The sequence below is a fragment of the Schistocerca nitens genome, chromosome 3 (genome assembly GCF_023898315.1).
Source record: "Schistocerca nitens isolate TAMUIC-IGC-003100 chromosome 3, iqSchNite1.1, whole genome shotgun sequence".
In the NCBI taxonomy this organism is placed as follows: Eukaryota; Metazoa; Arthropoda; class Insecta; order Orthoptera; family Acrididae; genus Schistocerca; species Schistocerca nitens.
This window is the reverse complement of record NC_064616.1, coordinates 39,559,902-39,578,081: the sequence shown is the minus strand read 5'-3', so window position 1 is coordinate 39,578,081 and position 18,180 is coordinate 39,559,902. Positions and strand designations below refer to the sequence as shown.

At 40.7% G+C, this 18,180-nt stretch overlaps 1 protein-coding gene across 11 annotated transcripts in view; it reads left to right on the top strand.

Moving 5' to 3' along the window:
• LOC126247986 (serine/arginine repetitive matrix protein 2-like) overlaps window positions 1–18,180 on the top strand; it is a 162,863-nt gene that overhangs the window by 25,722 nt on the left and 118,961 nt on the right. For all 11 annotated transcript variants that reach the window (XM_049948569.1, XM_049948567.1, XM_049948564.1 and 8 more), the window contains exon 2: window positions 10,847–11,017. In XM_049948569.1, the coding sequence (XP_049804526.1) occupies window positions 10,847–11,017 (171 nt within the window). The remainder of the gene's footprint in view (window positions 1–10,846; window positions 11,018–18,180) is intronic.

Here is an 18,180-nt window from a genome sequence, read left to right as displayed (position 1 = left end):
TGTATGTTTTACGGCAGGATACAGGTGCCAGTGCAGGCAACCCCTGCTCTGAACACAGTACTACATGCGATGCATTATGTCAGAAACTGTGACACCATTGCTATCCTTTACAAGCCACATATTTCAAAACTTATGAGGTTGATAAACATGAAACCAAGTGTGTTACCACTAATTGTATATCTAGTTGTCATTTTGCAACAATAAACATTATGCGCAGGACATCTGTCATTCTGATACAGCATTATTTGACACATTATAAGAGATGGACCGGTTCAAGTAAGGTACAGCTCAAGAAGGGGCTAAACTATCCCCCTTTAGGAGTGCCATCAATGAAATATGGGCCAATGATGTGTTGTTATACAATACCACACCATACATTAACACTCCACTGACGTAGTATGTCAATCACACGCTTGAGTCTCAGGACGTACGCTAGCTGTGTGCTTCATTGATTTCAAGCATCAACTTCCCTTTGCAATTTCTCGGGATGTCATTGACGTATTGCGATGCAACCAACACCATTATTTTTGTGATTTTTCATGCTATTGGTTGCATACAAAATAAAAGGGGGCATCCATTTAGATATACACAAGTTTGTGTTGAAAATAGTATTTGTTTACGTTTTAAAATTTCGCATAGTATTTGGTTTCCTAAGCCTCTGTCATATGTTCATTCTGGTGAAAACCTTTTTTTAATATCTATTGTTGTTCCAGAGATATTTGAGGTGGCAGAGTTAGGTGAGACACCCTGTATAATTTTTAGAAAGGTTTTTGAAGATGTGTCTTTTGAGAAATTAAAAATTTGAATTTTCATTTAAATGTGAAAAAATCGCCTTGAACCCATATTGTGTTGTATATTGTAGGAAAGCTCATGGAAAATTGCTCAAACTAACACCTCTCCCACCATTTTAGCATAACTATGAGAGCTGCTACAGCAATTTTACATTGTGATGGTGTAGGGTTTTTTGATCATATTTGACAACTTTACATTGCCATATTTTCAAAATGAGTCAACAGATTTTAATAAAATTGGGTATTTTTCTTAATGTATATGTTTGCTACCTTTGTGCCGAGTTTCATCAAAATCTGAGATGAGTCAAATCACTGTTAATTTAAGATAGAATTACCTCGGTGTCTTGTCTGGATTTCCATAGTTGGACATACTTTGCTCCTTTCAAACAGTCTATAATGGCGTTAATGCACAGCTGTGGAGAGACAACATTCTTTCTGATTTTGTTCAGTCATCGGTAGTTGACACAGAAACACCATGTGCCAGCCTTCTTTTTCACAAGGACTACAGGAGAGGACCAAGGACGCTGAAGGTTCAGTGATGATGTCTTGCAGCGCCTTCTCCACTTCTTCCCAGATTATCCGTCATACAGTCAGTGACACACTGTATGAATGCTGGCAAATTGGTGGATGATTCCCAATGTTGATATGGTCATTTAAGATGGGCCACTTGGCCTGCTAATTCTCCACCCCGGATTTGAAAGCAACCAAAACTTTATGCAGAATAGTTATTACTTGCCAACATTTTTCCTCAGACAGGCCATTTCCTATTGACATTTCATTAGTAACTTCCTCCCCTGTGTTGTCTGTAATGGTAAAAGAGCACAATATTTCATCAAAAAGGTGCCCTTTCTGGACTGGTCCGGCTGTCCCTATGAACATATCCTCAGGACTGAGTTGTGGCTGTTCGTGACAGTGATCTAACATTCTCCTTCACCACATAAAATGCTTATGATCATTGCTGGCATGTAAATTTCTTTTGTAAGCCTGAATAACTTTTTGCAATTGGCAAAAGCTTCTCAGTTTAAATGGGCCACAATTGCCCAGAACAGTCTTTGTTATATGTGCTTGTCAGAATAGCTTCATCATTCTGGAGCTGTGATCTTCTACAGTCTATGACAGCTTGCGGTGCCTGTGAGATTGTCCGTCACAAAACAACATTATGACTGCATTATGTTAAAATGGCAAATTTGAAGGGCTGTTTTCTGTCATTGATAGTTAATCATGTAAGACATGTTCTTGTTGGCTGGGTGTCTTTCCAAGTTGCGGCCTTCAGCACTACTGCTTTTGTAACATGAAACACAGTTCTCTTTAGCTGATGACAATAAGCATCTGACATTAAAGAAAAGGAAGCAACTACATGGGTTGGCTGTTGGTGGTGATGTTGATTAGGTTTCCTGTCATCGTGGTAACTGTCATCCATGAAGGATTTTCACCTCTCGTGACCTAACTTCCATAGATAGTTACCTTGCTTAGCTTTCCTGAAATTGGTGGCTAGTCAAGCTGTGGGTACCCAGCATGAGGAACAGCCCCAGGAATGGCTCCAGCATGTTGGGGAGCGACCTGGGCCCTGGTTCAGGAATGCAGTTGACTGACATGAATAGTGCTGTTGTGATGTTCTAGCACTTGTCTTTTTTCTGTACAGTAGTGTATAACTTGTCTAGGGCATGCATGGTGAAAACAGACTGGTGTGTTGTCCTCCATCCTCTAAATGTCTGTTCTTATGTGGAGGTGTTTTGCTTGGCAAAGGAGTGTTGGGAGGGTGCTGTTTTGTCATTTGACAGTGGCTGTGTAAGTCTGATTTGGCTGAGTTCATTCTTCATAGCACATTCGACTGGTGGCAGAGACTAGTGCCAAATATCGATGCACCTCTTCTTCAACATTCTCTTATACCTTCTAACATGTAGGGTCAACATTCATTGCCGATGTCTCTTGTGTACTTGGTCAGACAGTTTTGGCTGTCATAAAATGCTGTATCATCTCTTCTCTTACGATGTGATGTATGAGAGAGGCAAGATCATTGTGGTCTTTCACTACTGCCATAGCAACTACATTTGGGAATTGATCATACCTCCTTTGTGCGACTTTTTTTCTCGATGTTTGCTACTAGAAGAGCTCGGTACATGTCTTCTTTTATTTCTTTCATCAAATGTGAGATTTTATTGGTTTCTGTCATATTTGGGTTCACAATGTTGCAAAGGGCCAAAAAATTCCCTATATATGAGTAAGACTCTCATTTCGTCATGATGTTGGGTCCTGTTATTCAATTGTTCTTCTGCTAAGTGGACTTGCTGCTGATTGCTGACATTCATTTTTTTTCAGTTTGGCTTGGTATTTACCCCAGCTATTGAGCTTCTCTCTATTGTTCTTGAACAATTGCTGGGCTGCTCCATCAAAGTAAAAGTATACATTCACCAAATGCATCATGTCATACTACTTGTTGTATATGGTGACCCGATTGAATCCTTTCAGCCATTTCATCAGGTTGTGACAGGTGTCTCTGGAAAATGCTGGTGGATGCCTGATGTGCAGCATACTTTATGCTGCCTGATGTGCAGTGTACTTTATGCTGGCTTAGAATCCATTGGTCTCCTGGATATAAGAACCTTTGGAATGATGTACCGCTTACATTCTGAGTCCTGTCTTTGTAGGCAATGGATTTTACAGTGTCTAATTGGAGCAATGGTGATGTAGATGTTTCGAAGTACCTGTCATTGCCACCAAATAGTATTGCATTGAAACAATAGTCAGATCTGATTCCAAAAACAGGGCTGTCAATGAAATGCATTACTTAAAACTGAAAGAACATTTATTATGAACACCAACATCAAGTCAGAACAGAACTGATCTCCTGGGTGGAGAGTGCAGTTATTTATACAGACATCGAATATTCCAGACTATACAAACATTACAAATATAAGATATTTCAAGAAACTTTCAAGAACCTTCCAGAAATGACAAATACTAAAAACAAATAATTGCTGGTGGTCGGGTTCGAACTGATGATCTGCAGCCAGCACCAACACCCTCACATTTACCTCAAATTCTAAAATATAATTTAATGTTTCTACATGACGCATTACTCTTATTTTCTGCTGTCATCTTAAGGTTTTTGTTTTTGCATCATTGCATTTGTGTTGACTGTTTCTTATCAGTGTGAGAGTTATCTTCTGGCATCATCCACAAAGCAAATTTCATCTAAGATGTGCCTTTTATGGGCTCTGTAATTTACTCACTTCTCAAGGATAATGAAAGCATCATGACAGTTTTTTTAAAAAAAGTAATTAATTGGTATGCTGATGAATCACAAATCTTTCAGTGAGCCCAGATTTAATGCAGTGATGATTTGACCTGTTTCTTTTTCCATCCTGTTTCTATTCACTACTCTTTGGTATATGTTCCCTTGCTGCTGTACAGTCAGAGCAAAGCATACACTAATGTTGCAACAAGGAATATGTGTCATGTCATCGTGTCTTTTAAGTGGTTTGTTGCATGGGATAAGCGGATAGTTTTGTTCAACTATTAATTTGCATTTACACTGAGTTTAAAGACACATTTCTGTGTGAAACTTGTTCCACAACATGTTGGCAACATTGTTCACTGTTCACATCCCATCGACTCTGGCGTCAAACATTTCTACATACGTATTCACTTTGTTGCTACGCAGAACTGGCAGCAAGCATTTCATATTGTGAAGAGGAAGAATTAATGGTATGTTGTGCTACATTAATAATACTTGATGAATAAGCAGACAAAGAAAAAGACATAGTCATCATTTGTGGACAGAAACATACTGTAGGAGACGTGATGGTAGTAACATCCTGTGTGAGCTGAATTTGGAAGAAGGTTCTGGTTTTCATAACATCTCTAGAATGTCGTCGTCTGATTTTGAAATTATGATGAATATCACAGAGCCAGTTGTTTCTAAGAAAGGTACAAATTTCAGAAAAGCGATTCCTGTAAAGCAGACACTAGCTGTTACTCTTCATTTTTTAGCAACAGTAGATTCCTATCAAAGCCAGCCATATATCAAATAGTTCCTAGAGTTTGTGAAGCTTTGACTGAAGGACTATGTAAATGTAATTTGGTTATGGTAGTAGCAGTGAAACAGATATTAATACAAATTATTGTTTTCAATGCAGAAAACTTCTTTAACCTCAATGTTGCTCTCACTTGCAATGAGTATGACAGGGGAAACTGTTGTTGATGATCCCCCTGCCACCTCTATGTTTAGTACTGACTGCTGCCTCCTGCATACATACATTCATTTCTGTCTCATAGAAAGCATTGTGATTTGTTTGTCATCACCCTTTTGTAGGGCGGCAACTCATGTAACTTGCTGATGACAAATTTTCAAAGTCAGATAACAAATCCTATTGTTGTTACTGTTCCTGTGGTATTGAGAAATAAGAGACTCCATTGTTTTATCTACTTTACTGCTGCTGGATTGAGCAGTGCAGCAATGTTTTGTACGGAGTCATGCTTATGTTTAATATTTTTATACCTGTGACTTTGAAGATACCAGAGCCACTCCTCTGTCTCATAGAGTGTGACAAGTTCATAAATTTTGCTTCTTGTCCACTCCATTTCTTAAAGGAACACATGGAAAGACAATGTGCAACACTGCAGACTGAAAAAGAACAAACAGTAGTGCTGCATAGCAGCATTTAGTGGTGGCAGGCCAGGAATGCTGTTCCTTTGATCTGTACTGACACAGCCATGGAACATTGGTTTTGAGCTGCCAACATGTTGCAAACTTTGGTAGCCCAGTACTAGCAGTGAACAATGTTGCAGAATGTGTTCCAAACTCAGTGTAAATGCGCATTTCTGTGCACAGAAGCACATGTGTTGTTGCTCTATGGCTTAATTGGGCATCTAAGAGCCTAGCTTACCTGACCAATTCTTTAAATCAGTAGCTTATATTCTAGTTCATTACTTTAGAAATTGTTGAAATTATCAACAACATTGATGTGTTATCATTTATTGCATCAACATATTAAAAATTCTTCAGTTTTCTTTTTAGTATGGTATAACTTTTTCTTGTTATTGGCAACCATCATTACATTTTGATAACAGCAAGCATTGATGTTGTTATTGAAACAAATACTATTTCAATTTTTATCAGCCATTGGTGAGATTCTCAAATCCAGCATGCTAAATTTCTTCATTTTCATTTTTGGTTGCTGACAATGTGATTTTGGGTTTAACTTACTTACATATTTGAAAGTATACACATGTGCAGTGTGAATTATTCTGCAATTCAGCAATTTGCTATAAATATCATGGTGGTGGCAGTGGCAGTGGCAGCGACGGCAGTAATGATGGTAGCGGTAGTCTTCAGTACAAAGACACTTTGGTGCAGCTCTCCACACCAGTCTGTCCTGAGCAAGTCTCTTCATCACTGCATAGCTAGTTCATGAACCTGCTTACTGTGTGTGATCCTTAGTCTCCCTCTTTTCTCCGCAGTTCGATTCAGTACCTCTTCATTAGTATTACGACCTTCCCATCTGATCTCCAGCACTATTCTGTAGTACCACATCTCAAGAGCTTTATTCTCTTCTTCTCTGAACAGTTTACCATTCACATTTCACTTCTTTACAGTGCTACACTGAAGATAGATACCTTCAAGAAAGACTTCCTAACATTTATATTTGATGTTACCAAATTTCACATTCTCAGAAAGGTTTTTCTTGCTGTAGAAGCCTGTATGACCAAGGGAAAAATAGTTGCTGCCTACAGGAAAATTAGAGAGACTTTTGGAGAAAATGAAAGCAACTATATGAATATCGAGAACTCAAATGGCAAGTCCATACTAACAAGGGAAACTCCCCGTTGCAACCCGCCCCTCCCCCTCAGATTTAGTGGTAAGAGGGGCCCAGTGCACCGCCCATCAAAAACTGAACACAGATCAAGCATGAAAACGGGAAGAAGGTGCACAGGACTCTGGGGAAAAAAAACAGTGAATGGTACAAGCACAAGAAGTACAATGTAGAGCAGCCGCAAAGAGAAATGGCATCATGGTTAAGGTGTTGGACTACAAAGCGGGCAAGCCATGTTCCAAACTCCGTCTTGCCAATTTTTTTTTTAATTTTATTTATTTATTTTTGCTGTTCACTTTATTCAAATTTTTGTCTGTGTCATGGTGTAACATCCATTTGCAACTGTGAGGTCTAAGGTGGGGACCTATAATGACAGTTGATTCTGCACAACTACTCTGTTACCAGCCAAAAGGAAGTGGCTTTCGAATAGGAACCGCAAACGTTTGATGACAAAGCAACAAATTAACCAAATCCTCCACTGGAAAACATGTCTGGTGTGTCATACAAGGCATTAGTGACAGTATGTGTGTCAAACGATATGAATCTCATATCAACGCACCTAATTTGTACAACTGGTAAGTGAGGTATGCCTCCTTGCCTGATTTAGGACTTCGTATGAATGTGAATGTAATCACTCCCAAGGAAATGATAAAGACAGAATAGTTTGTCACATAAGCTGCAACAAATGAATGCAATAGTTTCACAGTCACACATTTTCTATGTGCTCTGTCAAAATATATGTTGTTAATGTTTTTGAAGTTGTGTTCTGTTCCGGAAGTCTGGACTCTTGACATCCTTTGTTGTAACATAGGTCACACCCGTTTATTTATTGCTTTCATTTGTGTGAGATGTCTATGTGGTATCTTGCCTGCTCTCACTATTCATCACACTTACTTACAACGGTAACAAATTCTAACCACATGACTCATATTCTATAACCAATGTATAGTATTACAACTGCCAAGACTGCAGGAAGCATTTCAATGACTGGATGGACAGTTTGTAATGTTGTGGCAAAATATATAAATGGCATGAGGGATTTTGGAACAGAGGTTGCCCGATTGGCAGTCCAACACCATGACCACTTACCCACGATGCCATTACAGTTTCAGGCTGTTCTTTATTGCACTTCTTGTTCTTAGACTATTCACTGTTTCTATTTTGCTTTTTTTCACAGTTCAGTACACCTTCCTGTTTACATGCTCAACCTGTGTTCAGTTTTTGACGGGCTGTCCACTGAACCTTCTTACACTAAATCTGAGGGGGTGGGATGGGGAGTTCCCTTGTAAGCAAAGAAGGGATAACTAAAAGGTGATAGAAATGTATAGAAGACGTATACAAGGGTGTGAGGTGATCAAAGCCTGTGTGCTAAATGATTAACATGGTCCCTGGCATGGTCTCTAGATTAAGGTCCAGATAATACCCATGCCACTCAATTTGTGTGATGCCTTTTCCCTCCTGTGCCTCACCAACATAAGGGAAGAGAAAATAAATGAAGGTGAGATGGGAGATTTGGTGCTACAAGAAGAGTTCGACACAACCCTAAAAGAAGTGAGTCAGAACAAGGCCCTGGAGTAGATGACTGTCTCTTTGTATTAATGAGTGTTGAGAAAACCATTTCATATGGTATGTAAGATACATGAAACATGTGAAATACTGTCATAGTTAAGGAAGAATATAATAATCCCAATTGCTAAGATAACATGTGTGAATATTTCTGAACCATCAGTTTAAGAAATCATGGTTGCAAAATTTTGGCATGAATTATTTACAGAAGAATGGAAACTGGTAGATGCCAAACTCTGGGGTTATCAGTTTGGCTTCCATATAAATATAGGAAAATGTCAGGCAATACTGACCCTACAACATATCATAGAAGATATTTTAAAGAAAGCAAACCTATGTTTATAGCATTTATAGATTTAAAAAAAGCTTTCGAACTTCTGAATCTAGCAATCTTGCAAAAACCCACACTGAAAAACCTTTATGAGCTGCATGTCTGTTTTCAAGAAAAAATCATATTGTGTTGCTCTTTGGATGCTGAGCATAAAAAAAGATAATGTGAACTTATTGAGATTGTACCATTTTCTACTCATTATGGCAGAAACTCCTGTGGATAGAGGACAAATAAAAACAAAAAGCCAAATTCAAAGTAGTATTGTGCTATAGTAAGAGTTATTCTTTCCTTGTGCATGTTAAGATAACAGTGAGGAATATGTCCACTGTGGCCAACCTCTGTATTTATTGGTGCACAACTTGAGGCTGTTCAGAATTTTAGTTGGAATGTTTTTACATTCCTCCAGCATTGATATTTTTTAGGGTGTGAGGTGATCAAAGCCTCTGTGCTAAATGATTAACATGGTCCCTGGCATGGTATCTAGATTAAGGTCCAGATAATACCCACGCCACTCAATTTGTGTGATGCCTTTGCCCTCCTGTGCCTCACCAACATAAGTAATTGTACCGGGGTGAGTGTTGAAAATGAAATAAGGTACACCACACCACAGACCACTAGAAAGCGAAAGCCAAACATATTTCTATCTTGATAAAGGAATTTTCCACTATGACCAACTCCATTACAAATATATGCGGTGGTTTTCTTACATTCTTCATGACAAGTGACCCAGACCATGAATCAGTATCCACTGTAATTGTCACGTTACAATAAGTTTTGTTCATGTTTATGTTTTCTGTGTCCTTTACATGCCAAAACACCAGAATCCCTCTGTACACTGAACTGTGATTCATCTAAACTTGTTCTGGCCACCACCAGGTGGTGTGAGTCATAATGTTCAACATATCAGTGCATCTGCATGACAAGGCAAGGTTGGGTGACAGTGGAATGCTTTGTGTCAGCTTTTGAGATATCAGTTCTACACTGTCAGTTGTCTTTAAATGATGAGAAAAGAAGGATCGCTGAAGCACCAACCTGTTCTTTTTGCCACTTGGGCCTTGTTTTCATCTTCTTTGCCTGTTGTACATGTTTGGTGTCCTATGTAGCACTTGTACATAGCTATTCCTTTTGCTAACAACAGCATTTTTCACCTACTAACATTCCAACACAACTGCATGATGGTGGCATTTGGATCCATTGCAAGTTGCGTGTGTGGCCTTACACAATCCTTATCACTTTGGTGAGCTTACAAAGTTTGTCACATTCATTAATGTCATTGGCAGTCCAAATCTGACTTAAACTGCTAAATACCATTAGCACCAGTCAGTCATGAAAATTTGAATGATGGCAATATAAGGAAAAAGGAAGTCGGGATTTAATTAAAATAGATAGTGTGTGTAGTTTTTGTTTTTATTATTATTATTATTTAGCATTTGATGCTGTTGAGTAATCACAAGCACACTATAAATTACAAACAGAAAATTATAAACAAGCAGTATAACAAACAAAACCAAAACTTAATATCATTTTCAGGTTTTCCAACCATTCAATAGCTTTAGAACCAGCCTGGTGCAGTTCGTCTAGAGATCCAGTGAAAACGTACAAGAGACAGTCCTGAATGGTATTTGATATTGTCTGCACCACTTTAAACTTCAGTTACAGCTTGGAGTGTGACACCTGTTCTTCCTGTGCCACATCTGATTTCATTGCGTTTGCTTCAGGTGGTGTGAGAAATATTCAAACTCCAGGCTTAATACTAGGGGTTTTGACTCTCAAAGGGCATTGCTCTGGGTGGAGATGACCCCTGATTTCCAGGCAGCTGCAGGATTGAAATTGTTTGTTAACAGGCTCATGGGGGATTCTCCAGACTGGTTGACAACATTTCAGTTGCCTTGTAGAATCTTGCTGGTTTATATCAAGTATGGGGTGAAACTGGTTCTAATGCAGTCTTGTTCATGACTGCACGAGCACTTGCTATCTTTATATGTCCCATAGAATGATGTTGGTTAGCAGAGGTAGCCATTTAACAGGCTGTAAGCAGAAGCATACCAAATAAAAAGAAAATGGCTTCTCAAAGCTGAATATTCACTAAGTGGAATCATAAATTGAGTAATACTTAGCTGATGATTAAATCAAAGTCAGTGCTGTTGTTCCCAGAATGTTTGAACTGAGTCCCCACAGATTTTTTTTTATTTTTTATTTTTTTTATGTATGATAAAATAGCAGAACAGTGTGCTTCATCATTATGGCTTGTGTCTGAATAACTTAAATCAACAAAAATAAATCATAATTTTAATTGTTGCCTCATAATTAATTGCACTTCTTCTCTTTCTTTATCTTTCCAGGAGGAAAATGAAGATGACTTAGAAAAACTACGGCTTGCTGCTCTTAAATCATTGCGGACTGCAAAAGCAGTTCCTAAAGTTGTCAGGAAGTTTAAGAAGGTCAATAAGAAGTTTATTTTTAAGGGCCAAGGAATTCGAACTAACTGCTATAATGGCAAATCAATGAAAAAGGTACGTCAGAAATATTGATTTTGTATTCAGTGTTCTATCATTTAGTATCACTGCAGATTCTGAAAATATGAAACTAAACTGTCTACAGGCTATTTAACAAAATTCATTTTTTGCATATGTGTATTTTGCTCTTTTATACAATTGTGTACTTAATAGAAAAAATACCTAAGTTTGATTGCAGTTGTGAGCATTTATATAATGCTACAAGTTTGTAAGTAATTACTTTTTTCTGGAAGAGTACTTGTCAAAAAGCTAATGTAGCTATATCTTAGACATTTTATGTCATTTGGAAAATGACTGAACATTTAATTGCAGCATATAGAAAGCTCCCTCTTATCTCCAGCAATTGACAAGGCCAAGACCAAAGCACCCTATGTAAACAATGAAATGGAAAGTGGCAATCTTTACCACAACAATGTCAACAGGCCAGGATCAAAGACAGAGACAGTCCGAATTGCAACCAGAAAGGAAGACCAGGTGCCGAGCAAGGTCATTATCCAATAATCCATAGCACAGTGATTCTAGTAACAATAATACCACAGCAATACCAGATCTGAGTACAGAACTGACTGACAATTTGCCGGGTAGCCGTATTTATATTGGCCTCTGGGGACACTATTGGCAAGTGTATTAATGTGGTGAGATTAGTAGTGCTCTCATGCTATGAGCACAGCACCATGACTAGACTGTGCCCTCTATTGGCCATCTAGGTCCATTACCTCCAGCAGACATTCAGTTTCAACATAGCTGGATACCAGACCTTCCATTTCCTTCCCCTCCAAAAAAGGTACGTACGGGCGGAAATGCCCTGGACTGTGCTGTGAGGGTGGAATGGAGGCAGGGGAAGGCCCTGTCCCTTTGGCTGATGGCTGTGTGCAGGGAGGAATTTTAGCAGCATCTATTAGGACATTGCTAGCAATGAGCATGCCATAGGGTTCCACCAGTGAGTGGATGTGGAAATGATTGTTGGTGCAAGAGTCATAGACTGCTGCCACAAATGCTGGCCATGAGGCAACATTGTTGCCAGACAGTGGTGGAAGAGGTGGTGGCAGGTGCAATGCATGCATTTGAGGTTGGAACTGGTTGTATTGGCCTCACTTGAGCCTCTTCTGTGTTTGGATTGATGTAACATGCTTCCAATGGGTGTCCACCACCATTTCTGGTGTCCAAGGCTCAGTACTCTCCCACAGGATTGGGCCCACACGGCTGTGCCAGGTGCATATCACTGGGGCTCACTGGGGCAGTCTCTGGGCTCTGAAGATGTAGCAGGATCCATGGTTGTAGCTTGTGGAGGAACTTGGTGTGGCTATGATTGTTAATTGGCATGCGTCGATAAGTGTTAAAAACATGGTGAGAGTAGACATAGTAACAGACGATTTGACAGCTTTCTTCATTTGCTGCTGAAAGGTCTGAACAAAACATTCTGCTTCACCATTTGAGGAAGAATGGAACAGAGAGCTGCAGATATGTTTTATGCCATTTTCCATGCAGAAATCTTTGAAGGCAGATGCCGTGAATAGAGGCCAATCATCGGAAACCGACGTGTGAGGCATCACTTTGATGCCCAAAACCTGAGCGAAGATGGTTAGGTGAGGCTGGCATTAGTCATGGTGGATGCCACACGTACAACATATGGGTACTTTGAGCAACCATTCTGAATGAGCAGCCTCATTAATCTTCAGCCCTGGACCATTGCTTCAATGTTGCTGTCGATTTCCAGCCAGCACTCATGTCAGCAAGGTATAGCACCTTCATGCGAGACATCCTTCAGTGTTCCCAGTACAGCAACCTGTTTGCACAGGTCTGCCGGGATGACCAACTGATGCATGTCTGTCTCAGTATCCAAAAGAATGACATCATCGACAACCGAGAGTCTGTGAGAAATATGTTTCCGGGAGCTGAAATCATTTGACAACTGGTGGGTGAAGTTAGTTGGCCAGCCATGGGTCATGCAGTAGAGGGCAAAGTGCAAGGTGTGGTCCTGGAGCATGGCAGCAGTGCCATGAGCGGCCGTAATAGGGAAACCGTCCAATGTATGTTGCTGGTCAGTATTGATGTCGAAGCAGAGGACCTTTATTAGTCAAAATCAGGGCTAGGGCCAGTGGGTAGATTTGACAATGTGTTGGCATTGGAATGTAGTGCTGTGGACTTGTACTGTATGGTGTAATTGTATACACTCAGGAATAATTCCCAGCACTGGAGGCATTGGGCTATGCTCCATGAGACTGAAACGTGGATCAAATAATGCCACCAATGGCTTGTGATATGTAATTACGGAGAACTTTGGCCCAAAAAGATGGAAATGAACTTTCTTTGTCAATGAACACTATTGCCAATGCCCCCTATTCAATCTGGGAATAGTTTCGCTGTGCAATGGTCAGTGTCTTTGACGCATATGCTACTAACTGAGCTGCTCCCAGCCATCCCCATTCCTGTGTGTGAAGACTACACTGATGCTATACAGGGATGCATAGATTGCAACAACCAATGGGTGAGCGGGAGAGAATGGTGTGAGGCAAGGGGCAGATTTAAACATAATTTTCAGTTGTGTAAAAGCCCAGTCACAGGCAGGGGTCCAGTTGTAAAGCACACACCTTTGATGCAACTGATTGAGGATTTGTGCATTGTGAGTTCTGTGGGGTAAGAACATGGAATAATTGTTGATTTTACCCACAAAATCTGCAATTCAGGTAAGTTTGTCAGGTGGGGTAAGGAGACTGTTGCAGTGATATTCCAATCAGTTGGTCTTTATTGTGAGCCAGTGCCCCACTTACTCCACTTCTGACTGAAAAGACCTACACTTCACTAAATGACAATGCAAGCCTACATCTGACAGGGTTGTAAAAAGTATACAGAGATTTTGCAGATATAGAGTCCTGTGAAAATGAGACCATCCAAGTAATTCACGCAAGCCAGAATATGCTATGTCATCTGTTCCAGAAACCTTCAGAAAATTGTGCAGGTCGAGGCTATTCCAAATGGGAGCTGCTTGTACTTGTCACAAACCATTTATAAGAAAGGTACAAGAACACACTTGCAAAATTACAGACCAATATCCTTAACATTAGTTTACTGCAGAATTCTTGAGCATATTCTCAATTTGAAGATAACAAATTTCCTTGAGAGGGAAAAGCTCCTGTCAACAAATCCGCATGGTTTTTAAAAGCATTGCTCTTGTGGACCTCAGCTTGCCCTTTTCTCCCATGATATTCTGTGAACTTGGATGAGGGACAACAGACAGATTCTATATTCCTAGTTTTCCAAAAGATATTTGACATTGTGCCCCATTGCAGACTGTTAATGAAGGTACAAGCATACAGAACAGATTATCAGACATGTGAGTGACTCAAAGACTTCTTAAGTAACAGAACCCAGTACATTGTCCTCGACAGTGAGTGTTCATGAGAGACAAGGGTATCATCAGGAGTGCACCGGGGAAGTGTGAGAGGACTGCTGTTATTTTCTGTATACAGAAATTATGTGGTGGGCAGAATGAGCAGCAATCTGCAGCTGTCTGCTGCTGCTGATGCTGTGGTGAATGGAAAGGTACCATTGAGTGAGTGCAGGAGGATACAAGATGGCTTAGACCAAATTTGTAGTTGGTGTGGTGGGTGGATGGCAGCTGGCTCTAAATATAGAAAAATGAAAGTTCATGCAGATGAGTAGGAAAAAACAAACCTATAAGGTTCAAATACAGACTTAGAAGTGTGCTGCTTGACACAGTTACATCAATTGAATATCTAGGTGTAACATAGCAAAACAATATGAAATGGAACAAACAAGTAAGGATTGTCATAGGGAAGGCAAATGGTGAACCTCGATTTATTGGAGAATTTTAGGAAAGTGTGGTTAATGTGTAAAGGAGACCACATATAGGACAATAGCACAGCCCAGCTGCACGTAATGGTTGCACGGTTTGAGGTGCCATGTCACGGATTGTGTGGCCCCTCCCGCCAGAGTTTCGAATCCTCCCTCAGGCATGGGTGTGTGTGTGTGTGTGTGTGTGTGTGTGTGTGTGTGTGTGTGTGTGTGTGTGTTGTTTTTAGCACAAGTTAGTTTAAGTAGTGTGTAATTCTAGGGACCGATGACCTCAGCAGTTTGGTCCATTAGGAATTCACACACATTTGAACATTTGAGTACAGCCCACTCATGAGTACTGCTCAAATGTATGGGATCTGCACCAGGTCAGGTTAAAGTCAGACATCGAAGCAGTTCAGAGGTGGGCTGCTAGGTTTGTTACCAGTAAGTTTGAACATCATGCAGGTACTATGAAGATGCTTTAGGAACTCAAATGGGAATCCCTGAAGGGAAGGCGACATTCTTTCCAAGAACCACTAATGAGAAAATTTAGAGAACCAGCATTTGAAACTGACTGCAGAATGATTTTATTGCTGCCAACCTAAATTTCACTTAAGGGCTATGAAGATAAGAGGTATTGGGGCTTGTAGAGAGGCATACAGACAGTTGTTCCTCGCTTGCTCTATTTGCGAGTGGAACAGGAAAGGAAATGACTATTAGTGATAGAGGGTACCCTCTGCCACGCGCCATACAGTCTCTTGTGGAGTATATATACAGATATAACTGGAGGTAAGCATCGCTAAGGACCATCTTCTCCTCTAGCAAGTTTGGTGAGGAGGTCTTCTGGCCAGGGGATAGGATATGTTTCCGCCTGTGATTGAGCATTGATTGTAGCCTTGAAATCTTCATGCAGTCTGAGAGAAACTGTGGGCTTCCTCATGATAATTAGGGGAGTGACCCATGCACTAGATTTCACTGGCTCAGTAACCCCAGCAGCCTGGAGATGATCTAGCTCCTGCTTTACGTTAACACATAAGGTAACCGGAATTGGTCTGGTGCAGTAAAAGTGAGCCACTGCATCCGGCTCAAGGGTGATGTGCATCTAAAGGTCTGAGGCACACCCTAAGTCTGGCTAAAATAGAGATGCAAGTGCAGTACAGAGATCATCCAGTTCCTGGAAAGGAGCTATGATTGACACGACCTTGACTTCATCAGAAATAAAAAACCCTAATGATGCAAAGGTGTTCAAATCGAAAATATTGGTAGCAGATGGGTGGTCGACCACAAGTAATGTGATAAGGTGCATAATGTTTTGTAGGCTGCAGTGACTGAGAGTTGCCCACAAAGAGGAGTAGAACCACCCTATAGGCCACCAAATGCTGTGAGGGCGGGTACAACTCTAGTGAGCCCAGCTGTTCCCATATTGCCTGATTTATTGGAGAAACAAAGGCCTCTGTGTCCACTTGGAAATAGATGTCCTGGTGAAAAATGCAAAGTGTGAGAAACAGTTTCTGTGTGAAGGAGTCACCTGGGAGGACCACTGACAGCAGTGCATGTAGCATGTGTATGGTGCCCTACTGCACTTGTGGGGTGGGATGGGAACAGGTTGACAACTTCGACACATTGAGAGGATATACTCCTCTTTGCCAAATTGCATGTGGGGACCCCCCGCAATCCGGACAGTCTACTTGGGAGTGAGCCAAAAAACACTGCAGGCGTGGTCCCCGTGTTTGTTGATGAGGGCGACCATAGGCTTGGATGCCATAGAGACATAGGAAAGCAATAAATCACAATGCTGCTGCAACATGAGGGTGGAATGTTTGGTGGCCTGTTAACAATCGCAACTTGTGGGTTTTCCATGAGTCGTTTGTTATTAGGCCACACGATCTCAAATAGTGTGCAGTGCACCAGGTGTCCTCCAATGATGGGTTATCCAGTTTCAGCACTGCTGTGTGGACCTCAGGATCGGATGTCAGCTGAACCACGACATGACAAATCAAGGACTCCATGTATGAAGGCAGAGACTTCACTGGAGCAAGTGAAATCACATTTGCATGTCAGTGACCCAGGAGCGGTATGGTTGTGCAGGCTGCTTTGTTATTGGTGAAACTCAAGCCTGGAGGCAACTACATGATTCCTCTGTGAATAATAATAATTACTGAACAGAATGCATATCTCCTGCAAGGAGGGTGTGACGAGATTAGACAGAGGTGCCAATTTTCACGCAAAAGAAATGTGCCTGGTGATACCCAAGACAGAAATAACGATTGCTGCAACGAATCATCCATGACTTGAAGAGCTATGAAATGTTGCTTCATTCAATGCAAAGGTGTGTCCTGGTTGTCCATATCATCACTGAGAGGTGGAAACAATGGAGGAAGAATGGGGGCATTGACTGCAGGGGCATGTGAGGACTGCAGCAAAGTGGCCTTTTGTGCTTGAAGTGTGCCTGAAGCTGAAGTGAATTTTGTAAAAAGTCTATCTGAAGCTGCAGCTGTTGCATTAGCTGCTGCCATTGCTCCAGCAGGCAAACCAATTTAGTGTCCAAGCTGCCAAACAACTTCCTTTTTCCTCATTGCCAATGTTATATCTACAAGTAGCTGGATATCAATGCATGCATCAGAATCCAGGAGAGAAACACATGAAGCTGCAAGGTGGAAGGGCCACCTGCAGAAGAGAACATGACACCAAATGACAGCCAAGCTAACTAGGGCAGACAGGAGACACAAACAAGGACAAGATCAAAGCAACCTATGTAAACAATGAAGTGTAAAGTGGAAATCTTCATCACAACAATGTCAACAGACCAAGAGCAAAGAGAGAGACAATCCGAATGGCGACCAGATAGAAAGACCAAGTACCAACTGAGGTTGTTATCCAGTAGTCTGTAGTATAACAATGATAGTAACCAATAATATCAGACATGAGTACAGGACTGACTGACATTTTGCTGGGCAGCCATATTTTCATCACCTATGAGGAATGCTACTGGCCAGCGTATTCACATGGCGGGATGAGTGTGGCCTAACGCTGTGAGTGCAGCACTGTGGTAAGACTGTACCCTCTAACGGCCATCTAGATCCATTGCCTCCAGTCGGCATTCAGCTTCTGCTGAACCAGATACCAGATGTAGGTAACACTATAAAAGCAACAGATTGTATGACATAATCTCTCAGTTTAATTTTCTGATGTTGTGCAATGTTTTTTGAGACTTAAAACCTCATCCAGGTTAATATTCATCTGAATGATTTTATGGTCTTTTGAATAGCAATCTTCTCTTTCCGTTAGTGCATGAGAACTGTCCCACAATAACATCACTGCAGACATTTCCTGTCACAACACTTCTATGCAAATATTTGTTCAGA